The sequence below is a fragment of the Cryptomeria japonica genome, chromosome 1 (genome assembly GCF_030272615.1).
Source record: "Cryptomeria japonica chromosome 1, Sugi_1.0, whole genome shotgun sequence".
Classification (NCBI taxonomy): domain Eukaryota; kingdom Viridiplantae; phylum Streptophyta; class Pinopsida; order Cupressales; family Cupressaceae; genus Cryptomeria; species Cryptomeria japonica.
This window is the reverse complement of record NC_081405.1, coordinates 122,033,282-122,054,862: the sequence shown is the minus strand read 5'-3', so window position 1 is coordinate 122,054,862 and position 21,581 is coordinate 122,033,282. Positions and strand designations below refer to the sequence as shown.

The following is a 21,581-nucleotide window of genomic DNA, read 5'->3' as shown; positions in this document are numbered from 1 at the left end:
AATTTCCAATATCAACATACGACTAGAGATTTGTACCAAAACCATAAACTTTTGGATAATCCCTAAAATCCTTCAAAGGCTCTCAATTTTTGTTTTTAGGGTTTAGTTCTACCATTGGGTGTCCAAATAAAAAGTTCAAGAACATGCGACACCCACTCGTAACTTGAACTTGGCTATAAAAGTAAGATTTGATTTGTTTAAATTATAATATCCAAATTACTGCATTTGATGATCTAATGAACAAAATTGTTTTTTCTGTTAAAATTGCCTCGTTACAAGAAAAATTGATATGGACAATAAAAATAAATGTTAGCAATGTCCACCAATAACCAATGTAGGTCAACGTGACTAAAAGATACATGTTACAATAGTTAATCAATGGACCCTGACAATAGATTAAAACTTCGCACTAAATGCAGACCTTAGATCTAAGGGGCAAAAGGTCATCAGAATTAATAACTACTACTGACTTCTCTGGACAAAAAGTTGAGTCAAATTTTAAACATTGTTATATATACATGAACATGAACAAAAAATGTACAGACAACATTCTACTGAACCTCTGTTAATTCAGGTGACTTCAGTATCTCCATAATAAATTTTGATGGCTTTGCTTCAACTGTCTTTCCTTGTCTAAACGTTGATCTTGAAAAGGTTATGTACCTATGTCAAGTAATCATTCAATAGAAATTAAAATTCATTTGAGAATAATGCTCAGATTTTTATTGAACCGTAACAAACTACTTACTATGTTAGGCTGTTAGAATTAAATTGCAGGACAGAGGTTTCCAGAAGACTTACAGTTGTTTTATTGCCCTGGTTATTCCTACATAGAAAAGTCGACGCTCCTCATCAATATTAGCATCTTGTAATGGAAGCAAACCATCTTGCAATCCAGTGATGAACACCGAGTCAAATTCTAGGCCTTTGGCAGCATGCAGAGTCATCAGCTTTACACAGTTGCCATCTTTATTACTCTATAAAACCAACAATTCAATTGTTAAAGATATCATATGCACCTGGATAACACAGGTATGCCATTTCTTATCTTCACGTAGACCTAGATCCTATTACTATTCAGCACTAAGCAATAAAATAAGTTTTGATTGCAAGAATCACAAAACCAATCAGCAACCATAGCAATAAGACAAGTGTAATAGGGATTTTGTTACTTTGAAGTTTTACCATGTCAAGCATAAATCTACACACAACTGATGTATGTGTAATGTAAGAAATTACAGATAGATGGCAGACCTCAAGTTACATATACTCGATACAGACTAGTATTTCATTATAAACTCGGCTCACCTTGCAGCATGGTGATATTGTAGGAATTGATATGATCAAGTACCAAACTTACGCACAACAGTCCCTTGGGCATATTACATACAGTTTCTTTCAGTGACACTATTTCGTGGTGATATCCTCCTGTTGCTGAGCTTTGGGGGATTTTTCATTAGTTAAGATGGTCATGATTAGCATTTTGATTATAGAAATAATGTAGCATGGGATCTTTCATGCTTTCTCATTGATTATTCATGTTTGCGTATTCAAGCCAGTGTGCGACTTGATAGGGAGTGATGGTATGGAAAGCACAGTTCAATGCTCCTATAATGATATTAGTGCAGTTTGATTCTACCTTTTGGGAGAATAAAGCTTGCTTAGTATACATAGACGAGGGTGAAACTTTGATTCTTGCTTCTTCTTGTGTGGAGATTGATGGCAAAAGGTGTCCACCCTCGCTTCTTGTATGTGTATGTTTTCATAGAAGGTTATGCTGTTGAAATTTCTCCAGACTTGTATTATTTTTCTGCTAGGGAGAGGCAGTTAGCACATGTTAATTAAGAAGTTGCCTTCATCAACACGTGTGGATAAAACCCACATTTAGGTTTGGATGGGCAGAAATCCCTCCCTTCAACATCTTTGAGTATTTAGTTGTGAGGCATATGCTTATGTGCCCAAAGAAAATAGGTCCAAGTTGTATCATAAGGTAGTAAAGTGTATATTGGCATTGCATAGTCAAAATGTGATCTTTAGAGAGGTCAAACCTTTTTCTGTAGTTAAGCAACCAGATGGGAATGCAAGTCTACAATGTAGTTACAACCAAAGACTAAGATAACTGCACTTGATGTTGAACCAAAAGGTTGAAGATAGATTTGACAAGGAAGCTAGTACAAAGAGCTCAAAAAGTTCACAACAAGAAACTCCACCTCAACATTTGAAAAGATCCACTCAAGGAAGGACGAAACCAAAGAGGTTAGTTCGCCTAATTTTACATACATTTTTGCCTTCATTACTGACACTAGTGAGCCTTGAACTGTGACTGAGACAATGGAGATTGATGATAAAGAGTCTCGGAAGTTGGCCATGAATGATAAGATGGCTTCTTTAAAGAAGAATGACACTTAGGACTTGGTATAGTTGTTAAAGAGTAGAAAGTCTATTGGTTGCAAATGGGTTTTCAAGAAGAAATTCATTTTTTCAAATAGTGGTGTTAAAAAGTACAAGGCTAGATTGGTTGCAAAGCAATATTCCCAAGTTGAGGCAATTGATTATGGTGATTTTTTTTCTCTAGTTGCCAAGCTAACATCAATTCAATTCTTTTCATCATTTGCAACAACTTTTGATCTTGATATTGAGCAGATGGATGTGAAGACAACTTTCTGTTGGTCGTAGTGTTGTCAGTGTTGTCAATGATGTTAAGGTATCTAGAAGTGGCTACAGCTTGCAAAGCTTTTGAAGGTTAGTGTAATATCCCTCATCCTTTTGAAGTTTGAAAGAAGGGGATATTTGTTGAAAATATTAGCTAAGTTTGGATATCTGATTATCGAACTTTGATGTTATCAAATGACAATCATATATGTATGTATTATTTCAATGTACTTGTTATTGGGCTAGACCCAAATGTAACGTGGGAAAGGCAATTCAATGTGTGATAGGGCTGGGCCCAAAATGTAACGTGCTAAGGCATTGGGCTGGACCCAAATGTCTAATGTGGGAAATATCAATAACAATATAACATTAAATTAATAATGTTGCAAGCCGACTGCCAAAATAAGGATATATATATAACAACTTCAAGATGAAGTTAAACATATTCATTACTTGCAAAATGCGATCTGCTCTTCTACCCTTAGCGAATCTGCTGGTCTGCACTTTGGCGAACCTCAAGGACATTTTAAGCGAAGTTGTCAAGATTATCTTTGATTCTGCTTTAGCTTGTTGAAGTCATCTTCTGCTGATCTGCTCCTTTGGTCATCTACTGCTGGTTAGGGCTGCATCCTCTATCATCTTGGCAACTTCTTGTTGTTAGGGTTTCTAGTAGATCCGAAACAAATATGAACTAACAATTATATGCAGATTTAAATACAAAATATAAAGGAATAAAATAGGGTACAGATAACACAGAGATTTAACGTGGTTCACCCAGAATGGGTTACGTCCACCATACACAGTCGTCCAATCTTTCTTATTATCCAACAAAACAGTACATCAACCTTACAATGCCTTAAGCATCCCAACCGCTAATAACAGTACTTTGCTGATCAGTCGCCACATATCAACAATCTCCCACTTGGAGACTGATACAAGACAACACCACTGTACTTACAACATCCACTGGATAAAACACTTGGACTTGACTGGTATAAATTCCACACTTATCAATCAAGAAGACCAATAGAAACTGATGAAGAAATCAGCTTCTCATGTGGAACTGCCTTCGTGAACATATCGGCAGGATTCTCACTTGTGTGAATCTTCTCAAGTTGTAACTGACCCTCCTCCAAAACAGTCCGGATGAAATGGTACCTGAGCTGAATGTGCTTTGTCCTTGAATGAAAAGCAGAGTTCTTTGCAAGATGAATGACACTCTGGCTATCGGTATACAATGGGCGATCCTCCTGTGTCTGACCCAATTCCTCCATAAAACATTGTAACCAAATCATCTCCTTGCTGGCTTCTGTAGAAGCAACATACTCAGCTTCAGTGGTTGAAAGTGCAACAACCTTTTGCAGCCTAGAAATCCAACTGATTGCAGTTCCCCCTATGGTAAAAACATACCCTGTAGTACTCCTCCATGAATCAATATCACCTACCAGATCAGAGTCAATGAATCCACTCAGAGCAGCATTAGATCCTTTGAAACATAATGCCTTCGTAGTAGTTCCTTTCAAATACCGAAGAATCCATTTCACAGCATTCCAATGTTCCATACTCGGATTACCCATAAACTTGCTCACAATTCCCACTACATGTGCAATATCTGGCCTTGTGCAAACCATTGCATACATCAGACTACCAACAACTGATGAATACGAGATGTTAGACATTTTCTTTACCTCTTCCTGTGCCTTTGGGCACATCTCCTTAGTCAATTTGAAATGACTAGCCAAAGGTGTACTAACTGCTTTTGCATCCTACATGTTAAATCTTTTCAACACCTTTTTTATATATTCGCTTTGGAACAAATTCAAGGTTCTATTTTTCCTATCTCGTGCAATCTTCATATCGAGAATTTGCTTAACTGCACCCAAATCCTTCATAGCAAATGACCTAGCTAATTTCTTTTAAGATCATTTTTTTGTTGCATGTTAGACCCAGCAACAAGCATGTCATCAACATAAAGCAACAGGATAATATAACTGCCATTATCCAATCTCTTAAAATATACACAATGATTAGAATGACATCTATGATAACCGTGTTCAGCCATGAAACTATCAAATTTTAAATACCATTGTCGGGGTGCTTGCTTTAGGCCATACAAACTTTTCTTCAACCTGCACACCAAGTTCTCCTTACCTTTGACCTCATATCCCTGTGGTTGCAGCATGTAAATTTCCTACTCCAAATCTTCGTGGAGAAAAGCTGTTTTGACATTTAATTGTTCAAGATGTAAATCATCTGCAGCCACAAGACTAAGTACAGTTCTAATTGAAGTCATTTTTACAACCGGAGAAAATATTTCATCATAATCTATACCCTTTTTCTGTGCAAAACCTTTTACCACAAGTCTGGCCTTATATCTTTTCTGACCTTCTTCCTTCTCCTTCAGCTGATAAACCCATTTGTTAGGCAAGGCTCTTTTTTCTGCAGGTAAAGGGACTAAGTCCCAAGTCTTATTTTTTATCAAGGAGTCCATCTCCTCTTTCATGTCTAGCTCCCACTGTTGTTTGGCATCCACCTGCATTGCTTTTTCATATTCTTCTGGTTCACCAGAATCAGTTAATAAAATAGAATACAAAGAAGGAGAAAATCTTTCAGGGGGTCTATTTGACCTCGTAGAACGTCTAACACTTGCAGGAGTTTGTGGGACAATCTGTTGTTGCTGAGCATTAGGTACCTGTAGCATTTCATTTTCAGGAATCTCATCCAACACCACATATTCTTGTTTGTCCTGTTCATGCTTCTTTTCCTGCATCTGTTCTTTATACATAACCTTCTCATTGAATATAACATCTCTACTTCTAATTATTTTCTTATTTTCAAAATCCCATAACCGATAGCCATATTCATCTATCCCATATCCAATGAAGGTACATTTCTGAGATTTAGCATCAAGCTTGGTTCTGTTTTCTTTATCAATATGGACAAAAACTTCACAACCAAAGGTTTTCAGAAAAGAATAATTTACCTTTTTACCAGTCCATGCCTCCTTTGGAATACCACCATCCAAAGGGGTTGAAGGTCCTCTATTTATCAAATAGACAACAATTTGTACAACATCTGCCCAAAAATGTAAGGGCAATCTAGCATGCAATCTCATGCTCCTCGCGCGTTTCATGATAGTCCTATTCATTCTTTCTGACACGCCATTTTCTTGTGGAGTTCCTGGAACTGTCTTCTGCTTTCAAATCCCATTTAAGGAGCAGTAATCTTCAAATTCTTTGCTGCAATACTCACCTCCATTAACCGATCTGAGACACTTCAACTTTTTTCCTGTCTCATTCTCAACCAAAGCTTTCCATTTCTTAAAAGTTTCAAAAACATCTGATTTTTGTTTTAAGAAATATACACATGTTTTTCTAGTTGAGTCATCAATAAAAATAACATAATAACAAGAGCCACCAAGAGATGATACCTGAGCTGGTCCCCATACATCTGAATGCACAAGCTCTAACTTCTCACTCTTCTCCTCTTTCCCAACCTCGAGAAATTTGACTCTTTTCTGTTTACCATAAACACAGTTTTCACAGAACTATAAATCAATCTTCTTTAGTCCTGGCAATAGATTTTTGGAGTGAAGGATTTTTATCTCTTTCTCACTCATGTGCCCAAGCCTATGGTGCCACATTATCGAATCTGTTCTTGCAACATCTATTGTTGCTGTCCCTACAGTAACTTTATCTATAGTAGCTAGGGTAGAGTAAGTGTTACCAGTACACAGATATAATGTGCCTACCTTCGCACCTTTAGCTACTACTAATGATCCTTTACTGACCTTCCAGATACTGTTTGAGAAGGTAACTATGCAACCTTCACTACCTAGTTGCCCTGTAGAAATTAAATTTCTTCTTAAATTAGGAACATGTCTTACCTCCTGCAGAAACCAGTCATTTCCATTCTGCAACTTGATCTTTATCTTTCTTTTTCCAACAATTTGACAGGGCTCATCATCACCCAAATATACCTGTCCAAAATCACCTTGAACATAATCTAGAAAATATTTTCTATGGGGTGTAGCATGAAATGAAGCCCCAAAATCTATTACCCAGGAATCATTAACATTATCCAAACATAAGATTAAAGCATCTTGTAAAGTATTACTTCCAATATTAGCTTCCTTACTATCATTTTCATTTTTGTCTCCTTTGTTTTTCCGAGACCAACAGTCTTTCTTTAGATGACCAGGCTTTCTGCAGTACCAGCAATCTTTCTTTCCTCTAGATTGAGAGCATCCTTTCTTTGACTTCCCTCGTGACTTCTCATTCCAAGGGCCTTTTCCTCTTTCCTTTGATCTTCCTCTTTTCTCTACATTCAAAACACTACTTGATGATGTTGGAGTCTCACCTGTGCTTTTCCTTCGCATTTCCTCGCTTAGGATAACACCAACAATATCATCAAATACCAAAGTATTTTTACCAGAGACAGAGTTACTTACAGCCATAACCAAGCTATTCCAGCTTTCTGGTAAAGAACATAAAATCAAGAGAGCCCTAACTTCTTCTGCAAAGGTAATTTTTACCGAAGACAATTGACTGGTAATTGTATTAAATTCATTTAAGTGCTCCGCTACAGATCCTCCCTCACTCATTTTCAAATTAAATAAATGCTTCATAAGAAATACCTTATTCGAAGCCGAGGGTTTCTCATACAACTTAGCCAATGTCGCCATCAAATCTACAGTTGTTTTTGCTTCTGTTATATTGAATGCTACAGACGGTGCAAGGCACAATCGAATGGATCCCAGTGCCTTTCTATCTAAAATGTCCCACTCTCCATCTGACATTGTGGTCGCTTTCTTTGCCTTTCTTTCCAATGGCCGCCACAAATCCTTTTGATACAGGTAATCCTCCATCTGCATTTTCCATAACTGATAATTCTGGCCGTTAAACTTTTCGACCTTGAATTTGGAATCCTCCATTGCTCCCACTCAAATATGAAAGTCCTGCCAATTTACAGAAAACCTCGCTCTGATACCAATTGTTAGGGTTTCTAATAGATCCGAAGCAAATATGAACTAACAATTATATGCAGATTTAAATACAAAAGATAAAGGAATAAAATAGGACACAGATAACACAGAGATTTAATGTGGTTCACCCAGAATGGGTTACGTCCACCATACACAGTCGTCCAATCTTTCTTATTATCCAGCAAAACAGTACATCAACCTTACAATGCCTTAAGCATCCCAACCGCTAATAACAATACTTTGCTGATCAGTCGCCACATATCAACAGTTGTTTGGACAACAATCAGAGATAAGTCTGTTATATTGTAATTGCCTACCATTGAGATAATACATCTTATAGTTTAAGGCTAGGTTTTTCAACTCCAAGAGGGAGGTTTTCCCAGGGTATTGGTGTCTTGTGTCTTGTGTTACATTACTATTACTGTTTATTCATAGTCTAATTATGGTTAATTAGTTTGTTTAACATCTGAGCACTTTAATTTAACATAGTATCAAAGCTTTAGGTTCATTCAAATAATCAGATTATTAGTTGCTCCACTTTTAGTTTGTTGTTTTAGTTTTGCAAGATGGTTACAGGTCTGAAAGTAGAGGATAGACTTGAAGGTGCCCTAAATTTCACATCATGGAAGGTTCGTGTCCTCCTTGCTCTTGAAGAATTAGAGCTGTTACAGTTTGTGGAAGATATGGATTTGACTGAACCTTTGGATTTGGAAGAGCTAAAGCAATTCAAGAAAAATGCTCTCAAAGCAAAGAAGTTTCTTATTGTTTCCGTGAACGATCACCTTGTTCCAGTCATCTCCAAGTTGAAGATAGCCCGAGAGATGTTCAAACATCTTGAAGGGATATATGAGATCAACAACATCAGCCGGACACTCACATTGAGGCAACAACTTCTTCAAGTCAAAATGTGCAAAGGAGATTCAGTCATGTCCTTCATGAAGATTTCAGAATTGAACGACCAACTCAGCGCCATTGGAAGCGATGTTGTGGACAAGGATATTGTCATGATTGCGTTGAATGGTCTTCCCGACTCTTGGGATCCCTTCATTCAAAGCATAAGTGGAAGAGCTGAATTCCCTTCCTTTGATCGCCTCCAGTCAAATTGTATTCAAGAGGAGTCTCGCCTTGCTGCCAGAGAAATGCACAAAGGCTCTCATGGAGGAGATCAACATGTGCTTGCATCTCAACATGTTAGAAGAAAGGGAGGTCATTGGAAGAAGAACAACTTCAAAAGAGATAGAGACTTCAGACCTTCAGCTTTCAATTCAAGGAAGAAGCCAAGGGATCTTTCACGTGTTCGTTGCTTCAGATGCGACAAGTTTGGACATTATGCCAAAGAATGTCAGAATTCGCCCATGCAAGGAGAGGCCAACTTGAATGAAGTTGCAAACTTAGAGGACAATGAAGACTACTTCTTCATTTCCGCCTTGTTCAGCAATGTGCCAACCGATAGTAACACTTGGTTAATCGACAGTGGTGCATCTAGGCACATCACGGGATATCGAGAGCATCTCTCAGACTTGATGGAGAAAGAGTCCAACCTTCATGTGGTAATTGGTGATGATGCTTAGTATTCGGTAAGAGGCTTTGGTAGCACTTCTTTAAATTTAGAATCTAGTATGTCTTTGCATCTTAGTGATATCTTATTTGTACTTGGAATTAAGAGGAATCTAATTTCTATTTCTTCTCTAAAAGATAAAGGTTATCAAATAGCATTTTTTGAAGGTAAAGTGCTTGCATGGCCTAAGAAATCTAGTATTAAATCTGCTTGTGTTATTGGAAATAGATATGACAGTTTGTATAAGCTTTCAGCTAACCCCATTTGAGCACTCATTCATGAAGCTTTTGAATCTAGCAAGCTATGGCATAGAAGGCTCGGTCATCTTCACTATCAGGCACTTCCTTCACTTGAAAAGATGGTTAAAGGTATGCCTAAACTCAATCAATCTCATGATGATGCTTGCAAAGGTTGTGCATTAGGTAAGAACACTAAAAGTCCATTTCATAAAAGCGAAAGTAGAGCTAAAGAAAAATTAGCACTTGTTCATTCTGATCTATGTGGACCTATGTATGTTCCTTCACCTAGTGGATTTCTATACTATGTTACATTTATAGATTATTTTTCTAAAAAGACTTGGATGTACTTTCTAAAATCTAAAGAATCCGATGAAGTGTTAAATAGGTTTAAAGAATTTAAAGCTCGAGTTGAAAATACGTCTGGCAAAAGAATTGAAGTGTTAAGATTTGACAATGGAGGTGAATACACTTCAAGTAGCTTCAATGACTTTTGTGTAGAAACAGGAATTAAGAGGGAGTTTTGCGTTCCCTACAATCCTCAACAAAATGGTGTAGCTGAACGAAAGAATAGAACTATTGTTGAAGTTGCTAAAGCCATGATTCATGATCAGGACCTGTAGACCTTCTTATGGGTTGAAGCATCCAAGACTGCTGTGTACATTCAGAATAGATGTCCTCATCGTGTCTTGAAGAACATAACCCCGAGGAAGCCTTCACGGGAGTCAAACCAAATATCAGCCACTTAATGATCTTTGGGAGTCCTGTCTATGTTCATGTGCCAAAGGAAAAGAGGACTAAATTAGAGCCTTTTGGGAAGAAGGGCATCCTTGTTGGGTATAGTGAATCTTCCAAGGCATTTCGCATCTACATTCCTGGTCAAAGGTACATTGAGGTAAGTAGGGATGTCACCTTTGAAGAAAATATTGCTTTCAAGAAATCTAAAGGTTCTCTTGTTGATAATGATAAAGAAGTTAATGATAATCAAAATATAGATATTGATACTAACCCTGAGATCCAGAGGGAGCCTAATGAGGCTCCTGAACCTATTGAGCATGATGATCCTCTTGAGCCTCTGGTTCCAATTGTTGGACCTAGAGATATTGCAGTTAGCAAGAAAAGACCACTTTGGGTTAGAGGCACAATTCAAGATGCAGAAAAGTTTGCAGCTCCTAGTGGCACTTTCAAAGAAAGTAAGAGACCTCAGAAGATCTCTAACTATGTTGCAGTGATGTACAACATCATTGAGTTTGAACCATCCAGCACAAAAGAAGCTATGAACCAGCAAGCTTGGAAGCTAGCTATGGACGAAGAGTATCAATCCATCATCAAGAATGATGTCTGGTATGTTGTGCCTAGACCTAAAGGTAAGTCTGTTGTTTCTTCTAAATGGTTGTTTAAAATTAAACATGCTGCTGATGGTAGTATAGAGAAATATAAAGCTAGGTTTGTATCTCGTGGTTTTTCTCAAAAGGAAGGCATAGATTATGAATAAACATTTGCTCCTGTTGCTAGATATACTTCTATTAGAACTATTATAGCTATTGCTGCAGCTAAAGGTTGGAAATTACATCAAATGGATGTAAAGACTGCCTTCCTTAATGGTGTTATTGAGGAAGAAGTCCATCTTGAACAACCTGAAGGTTATGAGAAACTCATGTGTGCAGATTAAAGAAAGCTCTCTATGGCCTCAAGCAAGCTCCTAGAGCTTGGTATGAAAGAATTGTTAAGTACTTAGTTAGTCTAGGATTTTCTAAGAATGATGTTGATCCTAACATTTACTTTAGAATATTTGATGGTGAAATGCTAATTCTGGTTTTATATGTTGATGATTTATTTCTAACTGGTGAAGATAGTCTCATCATTAGGTGTAAGAAAAAATTAGCTACTAAATTTGAAATGAAGGATCTAGGTCTTATGCATTACTTTCTAAGGTTAGAAGTGTGGCAAAGACCTAATGAAATTATTTTAAGTCAAGGAAAATATACTATTGATATATTGAAAAGATTTGGTATGATGGATTGTAAACCTATGTCTACTCCTATGGAAACTAACTTGAAGAAGTTGAGTTATTTTGCAGCTAACTCTGATTTTGCAGATCCCTCAGAGTACAGGTAGTTGATTGGATCCTTGATGTATCTAGTCAACACTAGACCAGATATCTGCTATGCAGTGAGTGCACTTAGCCAATTCATGAACCACCCAAAGCATGTTCACTTGGTGGCAGCCAAGCACATCCTGAGATACTTGTGAGGAACTATTGGCCATGGACTGAAGTATTCAATCAACACAGCAATCAACTTGGAAGGCTACTATGATTCTGATTGGGCTGGAAGTGTTACTGATAGGGAAAACACTTCAGGAATCCGTTTCAGATTGGGTTCCGCTGTGATCTCTTGGGCCAGTAGGAAACAGTCCTCAGTTGCATTAAGTATTGCAGAAGCTGAATACACTGCCTCAAGTGTGGCAACTAGAGAAGCAATTTGGCTTCGCAAGCTTCTTGCTCGGTTGTTTGGACAACCATGGGAATCCACTGTTATTTATTGTGATAACTAGAGTTGTATTAAAATGTCTAACAATCCCGTGTATCATGACAAGTCAAAACATGTGGAAACTCATTATCATTATATTCGTGATATGGCACAAAGAGGTGCTATCCAGCTGAAATATATCAGCACCGATGAATAGGTTTCTGATGTTCTCACCAAGCCTCTAGCTCGGGTAAAGTTTGAGTACTTCAGAGAGAAGCTTGGAATGGTGGAGAACTCAGCATTGATTGAGAGGGAGTCTCAATCTTAGTGATGCAATTCAGTTTGCATCTTCCACCCTCTGCGGGCAATGCAAGGTGACAGTGTATCCTTCTCTGAGAGAAGGTTGAGGTGTAAAACCTCTCCCACCCTCTGTGAGCAATGCAAGGTGGTACCATCCTCTGCGGGCAATGTAAGACGGACATCATGAAATGAGTTCATGATATTTATGTGTTTTTACTGCAGGTATACTCTATGAAGTTTATACATTCACTCTTGCGGGCAATGCAAGATGAAAGTCATGAATGGATCATGACATGTGGTAGTTATCCTCCTTAGCTAAGAGGGAGTGTTGAAAATATTAGCTAAGTTTGGATATCTGATTATCGAACTTTGATGTTGTCAAATGACAATCATATATGTATGTATTATTTCAATGTACTTGTTATTGGGCTAGACCCAAATGTAACGTGGGAAAGGCAATTCAATGTGTGATAGGGTTGGGCCCAAAATGTAACGTGCTAAGACATTGGGCTGGACCCAAATGTCCAACGTGGGAAATATCAATAACAATAAAACATTAAATTAACAATGTTGCAAGCCGACCTAAGGAGGTCTACCGCCAAAAGAAGGATATATATATAACAACTTCAAGATGAAGTAAAACATATTCATTACTTGCAAAATGCGATCTGCTCTTCTACCCTTAGCAAATCTGCTGGTCTGCACTTTGGCGAACCTCAAGGACATTATCAAGCGAAGTTGTCAAGATTGTCTTTGATTCTGCTTCAGCCTGTTGAAGTCATCTTCTGCTGATTTGCTCCTTTGGTCATCTACTGCTGGTTAGGGCTGCATCCTCTATCATCTTGGCAACTTGTTGTTTGGACAGCAATCAGAGATAAGTCTGTTATATTGTAATTGCCTACCATTGAGATAATACATCTTATAGTTTAAGGCTGGGTTTTTCACCTCCAAGAGGGAGGTTTTTCCAGGGTATTGGTGTCTTGTGTCTTGTGTTACATTACTATTACTGTTTATTCACAGTCTGATTATGGTTAATTAGTTTGTTTAACATCTGAGCACTTAAATTTAACAATATTTGCTGTCAAAATTGTGTGTTATGCAGTTTTGTGTTTTCAGATTTGCAATGTGGGCCAATACACATTAATGTTTCAAGACAAACATCTTCAAAATGATCCTAAATGATCCTCAACACTGTTAGTGCTCAAAAGATGTACAACCAACTGACTTATATTCCAAACTAATCATCAAATCAGGAGATAACAGCAAATAGACATTTTATCAAACACTTGTCATGCGTCCTCAGAAAAGATAGTATGATGTGATGCAAACCCAAAACTTCCTTCTGCTTACTTGATTTCACATGGTGTACCAAATTGCATTACAATGACAGCCTAATGAACATGACTAAATAATGATTACATGGACTGTCACTTTCTGACTTCTAAGGACTTAGGGACTGCAGTTAGACACATACTGAAAATTTCTCAATGAAAGCAATTTAATAAGAACCCGGTCAAAATGCCTTATAGGAACATACAATGATTGACGTCTTTGACTCTTCACCATGCCAAATTGAACCCCATCTAAGCTGCCCCTGCTACTGCAATATGTCGACTGAGAACACAATAGATGATAGCCGAAATCTCCTCAAGACTCCACCAAGATGGTCACCTTATTGACTAGGATTGATCGCTCTCCTTAATGTGAAGTTTGGAAGTCAAATGCTCGAGCTAGGAGCCAAATGTAAGGTAATGACAGTCAGGTTCGATTTCTCATTTGAAATTAATTGGAAGCCGATCCCTTATAAATTCACCTCCAAATTGCCATAAAGAGAATCGCCCAAGCCTCTTGTTAAAATCGCTAATCTCCAAATGAACCTTCAATGCTTCAATGATGTGTAATGAGCAAAATCGTGGAGGTTAAGATGACTGGTCGATTTGCTTCAGACTGGGTTTTGGCATGCATTCACCTCAAACCACCTCCAAAAAGCTTCTACATGAATCGCCCAACTCCTCACATAATGCAGATACAATCATGGAACAGAATGAACTTTGGGATACAAAATTGAGGTATTATATAAGCTGATACAAATCTGAAAATTACTGAGAGTGGCACCAATCCTAATCTGATACAAACCTGAGAAATTACCGAGATAACTCAGTGAATGGAGGTGCAAATCAGCTCCAACTAGTAGAATTGTTGAAGACACTTGATGCCAGAAATCTATCCAATATGAGCCCAAATGAAACTGGCCTTTGGCCACCAATGAAGTCCAAGTGAGATGACTGAAATATCACCTCCTCAACGCAACCCCTTGAGAGATCTTTCACTCCCTCAGTTATGCTTGCCAATAGGAGTTTCCATTCCCAAAGACTGTAGTCTGCAGACACCACTTGGTTCTACAAAACCAATTCAATTCCAATATCAATTCTCCAATCTGCCTTGAAGCTTCATCTTGATCTCTCTTTATACTTTTTTACTCTAACATCCAGAAGCTTCTAGAAGATTCCATTTGCAATAGAATAATATTATTTTATTTTAGTGACTATTTAATTAAATTAATTAAATATAAAGTCACTTTTTTAATTTTTAATTTATTTTAATGACTATATAAGAAATTAATTTAATTAATTTCTCCTTATTTCTCCACTTAGCCAAGAAAGCTAAAACTTCATAAGAGGCTAGAAAAATGGGGACAACACAGTTAGAAACTTAGAATCAAATATGCTGGATAGACCCCTTAATGATATCATAGTGTTACGATATCAGTTGTTCCTGCTTGTCTAGTATATTTGTGGAGGTCTGGAAGTGTCTCCGGTAGGTTTTCAAGGTTTGTTGCTCAGAAGCTGTATGTGCACCTTGTTGCATTGTCATGATGTTGTGCTCTGCATTCTGTCACAATTGAGAGTTATGGCTTGCAGCTTGTAAGTTAAGTAAAACTACATATGAAGTATCATATTCTAGAGTATCAGAGCTTGAGCTCCAACAAACAGAAAGTTAGAAGTGACAGTGTTCACCATGTTAGTTGGCCGATTGTGTTGATGTTCTGGATTGATGCGCCAAAGGATTGTAACATGTGCTGGCCAGAGGTAGCGTGTGGATATTCATTGGGGCTAGCAGAGTGTATGTTGGGTAACACATAGCATGTCCCTATTCCTAGTGTAATGTGTGGGCTTTTGGACTTGACCTATTACATGTTTGGTTTAAGGATTATTCTTGTGGCCGACTTGTGGATATTGTAATCATGTTCTAGGCCGACATGTGAATGTAATTATCATTGTAATGCATATATATTGTTGATCTAGGTTCTTTCCAAGGTCTCCCATTAAGAGAGACTATGACGAAAATATTGTACAAACTGCTTATTCTATTAGAATTAAGGTGTGTGAATCAAGTTGTAGATCCTATACACACGAAGAGAGTTTTGTAGCAGATTAGATTTGGCTGATGGTGTAGTTCGAGTTTGGAATGTTCGTTTAATCTCTATCTTAATTGTATTGGAGGTTGGTGCCTCATAATTTGAGTTGGTGCTCAGTCTTGAGTCAAGGGATTGGTGTCTCCTGTAGGTTGCTGCCTACAAATTCATTGTAAGGGGATAGGGGTCTCCGGTGGGTTAGTGCCCATAAACATATGTAAGTTTCATATTTCTTTGTGAAGCTGGACTTGGATAGGAGATCCAAGCAACTATTCTCACCGTGGTTTTTCCATTTTGGGTTTCCTCATATATTTGTTGTTCTTATGTGTTGATGTGTGATTGTGTTTATCATTTCCTTAGCTGCATAGATCTTAAAGTAAGATTTGGAAATAGTTCTAATGATGGATTGGATTTGAAGTTGAGATTTAGGATATATTGATTCACACCACCCCCCCCTCTCAGTATATTTGTGTGCTTAAAACTTTCCTACATAGCATCTTGGAAGAAGAAATCTACATGGTAACTTGAGCACTATGTAGTAAAAGGTAAGGAGTCATCCGTTTGTTGATTGAAGCAATTTTCTATATGATCTCAGTCTCCCACAATCTGGTAGCAGAAGTTTGATTATATATTTTGAAGTTGGGATTTGTAAGGTCCAAATCAGATAATTGTGTATATTTTAAACAATATGGTGATTATTTTGTTGTTATCACGTTATATATGAACAATATGCTGATATTTGGTAATAGTAAAGGGATGATTGGGGATCTGAAATCTAAGTTTTCATTACAATTTGACATGAAGAACTTGGGGGCTACTAAGTTCATCTTAGGCATTGAAATCAAATGAGATCGAGCTTAATAGAAAGCTCTAGTTTGGGCAAAACAAGTATGTAGAATGTGTTACAATGTTTTAGCATAGACGACTATAGATCAATGAGTGTTCCAGTTTTGGTGGTGACTAAGTTGTTAGTTGAGCAATGTTTGTCGTCACCTATAGAGATTGAGGATATGTCTCATGTTTCTTAAACTAGTGTAGTCAATAGTCAAATGTATGTTATGGTTTGCACCAAACTCGACATCGCCCAAGAAGTGGGAGTCTTAAGTTGTTATATGACTAATCCTAGTAGAGAGCACTAGGTAACGATAAAGTGTCTTTAGGAACTTACGGTGCACTACAAAATTTTATTTTTTTTCTCCTAGGGTGAATACTCATAGTACCTGGAGATCCAAAGGGTCTTTGATTCATATTGAGCGATAGACGTGGATGGCAGAAGCTACAATATTGGTTATGTCCTTAACTTGTTTGGTAATTTGCAATTAGTTGGATAAGAAATAAAAAACATTGTGGTCACTATATCCACTTACGAGGCAGAGTACATGGCAGCTTCTCATGCTTATAAGGAGGTAATTTGGCTTTAGAGATTGTGTTCAAATATTGAGCCCAATTAGGAATCAATTTAGATTGTATGTGACAACTAGAGTGTCATCAATGTGGCAAAGAACTTAATGTTTCACACACAAATGAAACATATAAATGTTTATTATCATTTCATTCATGACATGATGGATGATGGAAGGCCGATGATTGAAAAGGTTGACATTATGGTGAATGTTGTAGATGCGTTGATGAAGCTTGTGAGCATAGCGAAGTTCAAATGATGCAGTTGGTCTATGGGCCTCACAACCCCTAACAATCAGATGCTAGCATTCTCCTTATGCTCTTGCAAGGTGTTTGACAAATGAGAGGATGTTGGGAAAAAGGTGTCTCAATGTTGCTTTTCTAATCTTCACATTTAATTATTTAATTGTATTTACTTATTATCTACTCACATATTTTGAGTGGTTCCACTTGGAGTGACATTAGCTGTCACATGTAGTTTGTAATTTGGGAATTTGTACTATCACGTAGTTGTCATAAGGGTTGCTAAATGCAACCATGATAACTTGTAAGGTGTGGAGTTGCTAGATTAAAGTGAGCATGAAAATGAGGAGTCAAATGTGGGCTTGGAGAAGATAAGGAAGATCTTTAGTTTGCATGTGCACATTACCAAAAAAGTAGATAAGACCAAGTGGAGCACTCTAATTGAAAGAGGAAGTTTCTAATTTGTATTTGAGCTCTCTTCTCTAGTTGGCATGCACATGTTACCATAAAGGTGGACAAGACCAAGTGGAGCACTCTAGTTGAAAGAGGAAGTTTCTAATTTATTTCAATTGTGAAGCAATATAGCTACATCCAGGTCTGTACAATCTCTAACTCTCTCAAACTATACTAACTCCTATGACAATCAAGATGTCTTCCAGAGAATCCAGTTTATTATACTCACACCAAACAAATGTAGGTTCATTATCACTATGTATGGAAATGTGGTTGAAACTAGTAACATTTCTTTGAATCCAGTTTATCATACTCACACCAAACAAATGTAGGTTCATTATCACTATGTATGGAAATGTGATGTTCATTTCTTTCTTCTATTGCACATCTTAGCAGCAGTTTGCAGAATTAATGACTAAACATCTTGGTTTTATTATGTTTGTCAAATCTTGAAACAAACTTGGAGTCATCTCCAATTTGATCATTAAGGAAGGTATTAGATATAATGTGATAACATTGGTGTTTAGTGCTTATAATGATGTAATAACATATATCTTAATTATGTATTAAGATGAATGCATAACCTACATTTTATTTGCAAAACAGTGAGAGCTTCAAGTTTCAACATGTCTAGATCCCACTTGAACCTTCCAATACTTTTCCTTTGCTCCTTTGCCTTTAACTTCATTAGCCATAAATAGTATGAAGTAAATCTTCCAACACCTCTCTCTCTCTCTCTAGCCATAAATAGTATGAAGTAAATCTTCCAACACCTCTCTCTCTCTCTCTCTCCACCATGACCCCATATATAAGAATGGCAGACATGTGACATTTATTACAAACCTTACCAACCCACCAATGAATATGCTAACCAAAAATTCTATTGACGCACATTAAGATGATTAGACATTGGAAAATTAGAAGTAACCATTACTTTGCTTTGACCAAAACATAATCAATATTTAGTCTCTGTGTAAAACATAAGATGATATGAAATGCCCAGATTAATAAGGATGATACTTGGTACCTACATCTCTATCTAACAGATTCGTATTTAATTAAAAATACACCACACTTATCTGTCTTAAAGTATGCTAAAAGCATATGCAAGGTAGCTTTAACAGAAAAAGGAACAAGATAATGAATTGGAAGAACCAACCATGTTTTGAGAAGATTTTATTTTCATACCATTATGTTCTCTTGGTCAGATGCAAGAGAAATTTCCTGAAGAAATGTTGCAAGGGCCATCTTCCCAATTCCATGCCTTTGGGTTGCTGAATCTCCAATTGTCTTCAAGCAAGAAGCAAATTCTTAGTCATTTTCACTTACAATTCACAAATTTATAAAACATTATTTACAAAATACAGCCTTTGCAAATGCATTTAATAAATTAAAATCCTAGTTACTTCTTGAGCTCTCATTGCAACTAAAAGATCATCCTTTTAAGTAGAATTGTTTGTCTTGATCCATTTCCTCCTTGCTATGACTTCAGGCTGCAAAGAAATTTCCTTCTATTGCTAGCTGGATGTGGGGTTCACATATCTTCATATTTTCTGGCTTGTGATAATCGCATGGCATTAGATTCTTCGCAATTCATTTATTGAACCTGGACAAAGACACATGAAGGCAACTGCAACATTTTATTAAACCCATCAGATTCTTGGTATTGATTTTCATGTCGACCATATTATATGAGACAAATCACTTGTGGCCAATGGATCTCATAGAGGAAAACTTTCCTTAAGAGGCCACAGTAAGTGAAGGCTTTTTCTTTCACATTGTTGGGCAATTTTTAAACATCTAGCTACCAGCCAGAATAGGATGCATGTTAGTATTCACCGATGATGTTTAGGTCTATTAAGAAATCTCTAGGAAGAGACTTATTTTCCTCATGATTGTGATGGTTTCTATAGATTACTCCTTTAACTATAAATTATTCTTTGTAACAGATTTTCTTGTTTTAGACAAATGTGTTTCATTACCATGGATGGCTTTTGGCCATTTCAAGTCTGAATTCATATATACGTTGAGAGCTTCAATGAAAAAATTGAAAGCACAAAGAGTAGGAATACAAAAGATTTTCCTCCTTGGTTGTTAAAGATTAAACAGAGAGATCGTAATAGAGAATAGAATGAGATATGAGATACAAATATCAAAGAGCCCATTACTACATCAGTGAGTGATTGTTTGTAGGTCCCTATTGCTAGACTATGTGCTTTTCAGGCAAGGATGTATCTGAATTTTGATTAATACGGATAGTGTTTGTTGGTATTGCTTTCATAAAGCATATTTGAGTTGGGCAAGCTAAGCAGCATAAGTTCTTGTCATATCTGATTTGTCTTTTGACAGCAAGTGATCGTGTGTATGGCTGAAAGTAGAAGCTGCCCTTCAGAAAGTCCCCCCTATAGTCTTCATAGCTAATATGCTAGCGGAGTACAATAGATATCAATCAGAATCTGGCACTATGAGTGTGATGATGTACAAGAAGAACTAGAGCCATCATCCTTCAAAGAATCTATAACTCTAGTTTCTAGTGTACAACTATAAATTGCTAATTAGCATTTAAATCAGAAAAGGGTTTTGGTTCTTTTAAATCTAGACTAACAATGACTTTGTTTTTCTATTTTTCTCTATGATAATGAGACATGGGAATAAGTTTGGGGGTTGTAGCTTTGGGGCACAATAAAGGGGGGAAGCTGTTAAAATATTATATGAAAATTAAATATTTGAAAAATTAATTACAAAAAAAAAATTACAATTTTAATGACTGTGATGGCGTACAAGAAGAACTAGAGCCATCATCCTTCAAAGAAACTACAATATTAGTTTCTAGCATACAACTAATAAATTGCTAGTTAGCATTTAAATTACAAAAAATTAGTTCTTTAACATCTAGACTAATAGTGACTTTGTTTTTCTATGTTTCTCTAAGATTGTATGACATGGGAATAAGTTTGAGGATTGTGATTTTGGCAGACAAGAGAGGGGGAAAGCTGATAAAATACTATACAAAAATTAATATTTGAAAAATTAATTACAAAAACCAATAAAAGAAATTGCAATTTATCATTTATACATACAATACGAGTAAAAGAAGCCAAAATTTATACAAAGTTGTAATGCTGTATGACTTTGCATCAAAGACAACGAGTCTTCTTGTCTTCACACCTATGTTATTGGGTACACCTTTAAGGCTCCCACATCCGTATATCCAAGCATTTGGGTATGCCCAGGGTATGTACCAAGCACATCCAAAGGCGCTGTGCCAAAAAGTTTTAAAAAAAGGCATTTTTTGACTTTTTTTGCATCCAAAAACCCTAAATGCCCCTAAAAGAATCATTTCTCTCAATACAAAGATCATTTTTCTCTCTTCATTCTCTCTTTTCTCTAAATTGTTTTTTCCCCTCTATCATTGTGTTTTTCTCACATATAACACCTTGTGCAGCTTATCATTGCTGCCCCTCAAACCCATTAGGGTCTCCACTCCCAAACCCCCATTAGTTATTTGAATCTCTTGTCATATAAGAAATTTGATTACAATGAGGGGGTCTAGGAGTGGAGACTAGAATTATCACTATTAAATGTCAATTGATAAAGATAACTATTAAATATTTAACTATCAATTGGCATCTAATATTTATTATTATCACTACCATTTTGGCATTCGGCATTGATCATACTACCAAATGTATTTAGTTTTACAATTCAATATATTTCTTTAAATTTTTATACACACACACACACGTACCCAAGGGCAAGAAAATTGCTCGTACCGGCATACCTGGTTCTTGTACCCATACTAACAACTTAGCTTCACACCCTACCTTGAGTGGAAATAGTACCATTGACCAAGCTTCCACAATTGGAA

The 21,581-nt window shown here is 36.8% G+C and overlaps 1 protein-coding gene across 3 annotated transcripts in view; it reads right to left on the bottom strand.

The window, feature by feature from the left end:
• Positions 1-237: 237 nt before the first annotated feature.
• Positions 238-21,581, bottom strand: part of LOC131026808 (uncharacterized) — a 257,348-nt gene continuing 236,004 nt past the window's right edge. For all 3 annotated transcript variants that reach the window (XM_057956786.2, XM_057956787.2, XM_057956785.2), the window contains 3 exons: positions 18,902-19,003; positions 802-977; positions 238-663 (listed from right to left, as the gene is read on the bottom strand). In XM_057956786.2, coding sequence (XP_057812769.1) covers positions 552-663; positions 802-977; positions 18,902-19,003 — 390 coding nt within the window. In that variant the 3' untranslated portion in view covers positions 238-551. The remainder of the gene's footprint in view (positions 664-801; positions 978-18,901; positions 19,004-21,581) is intronic.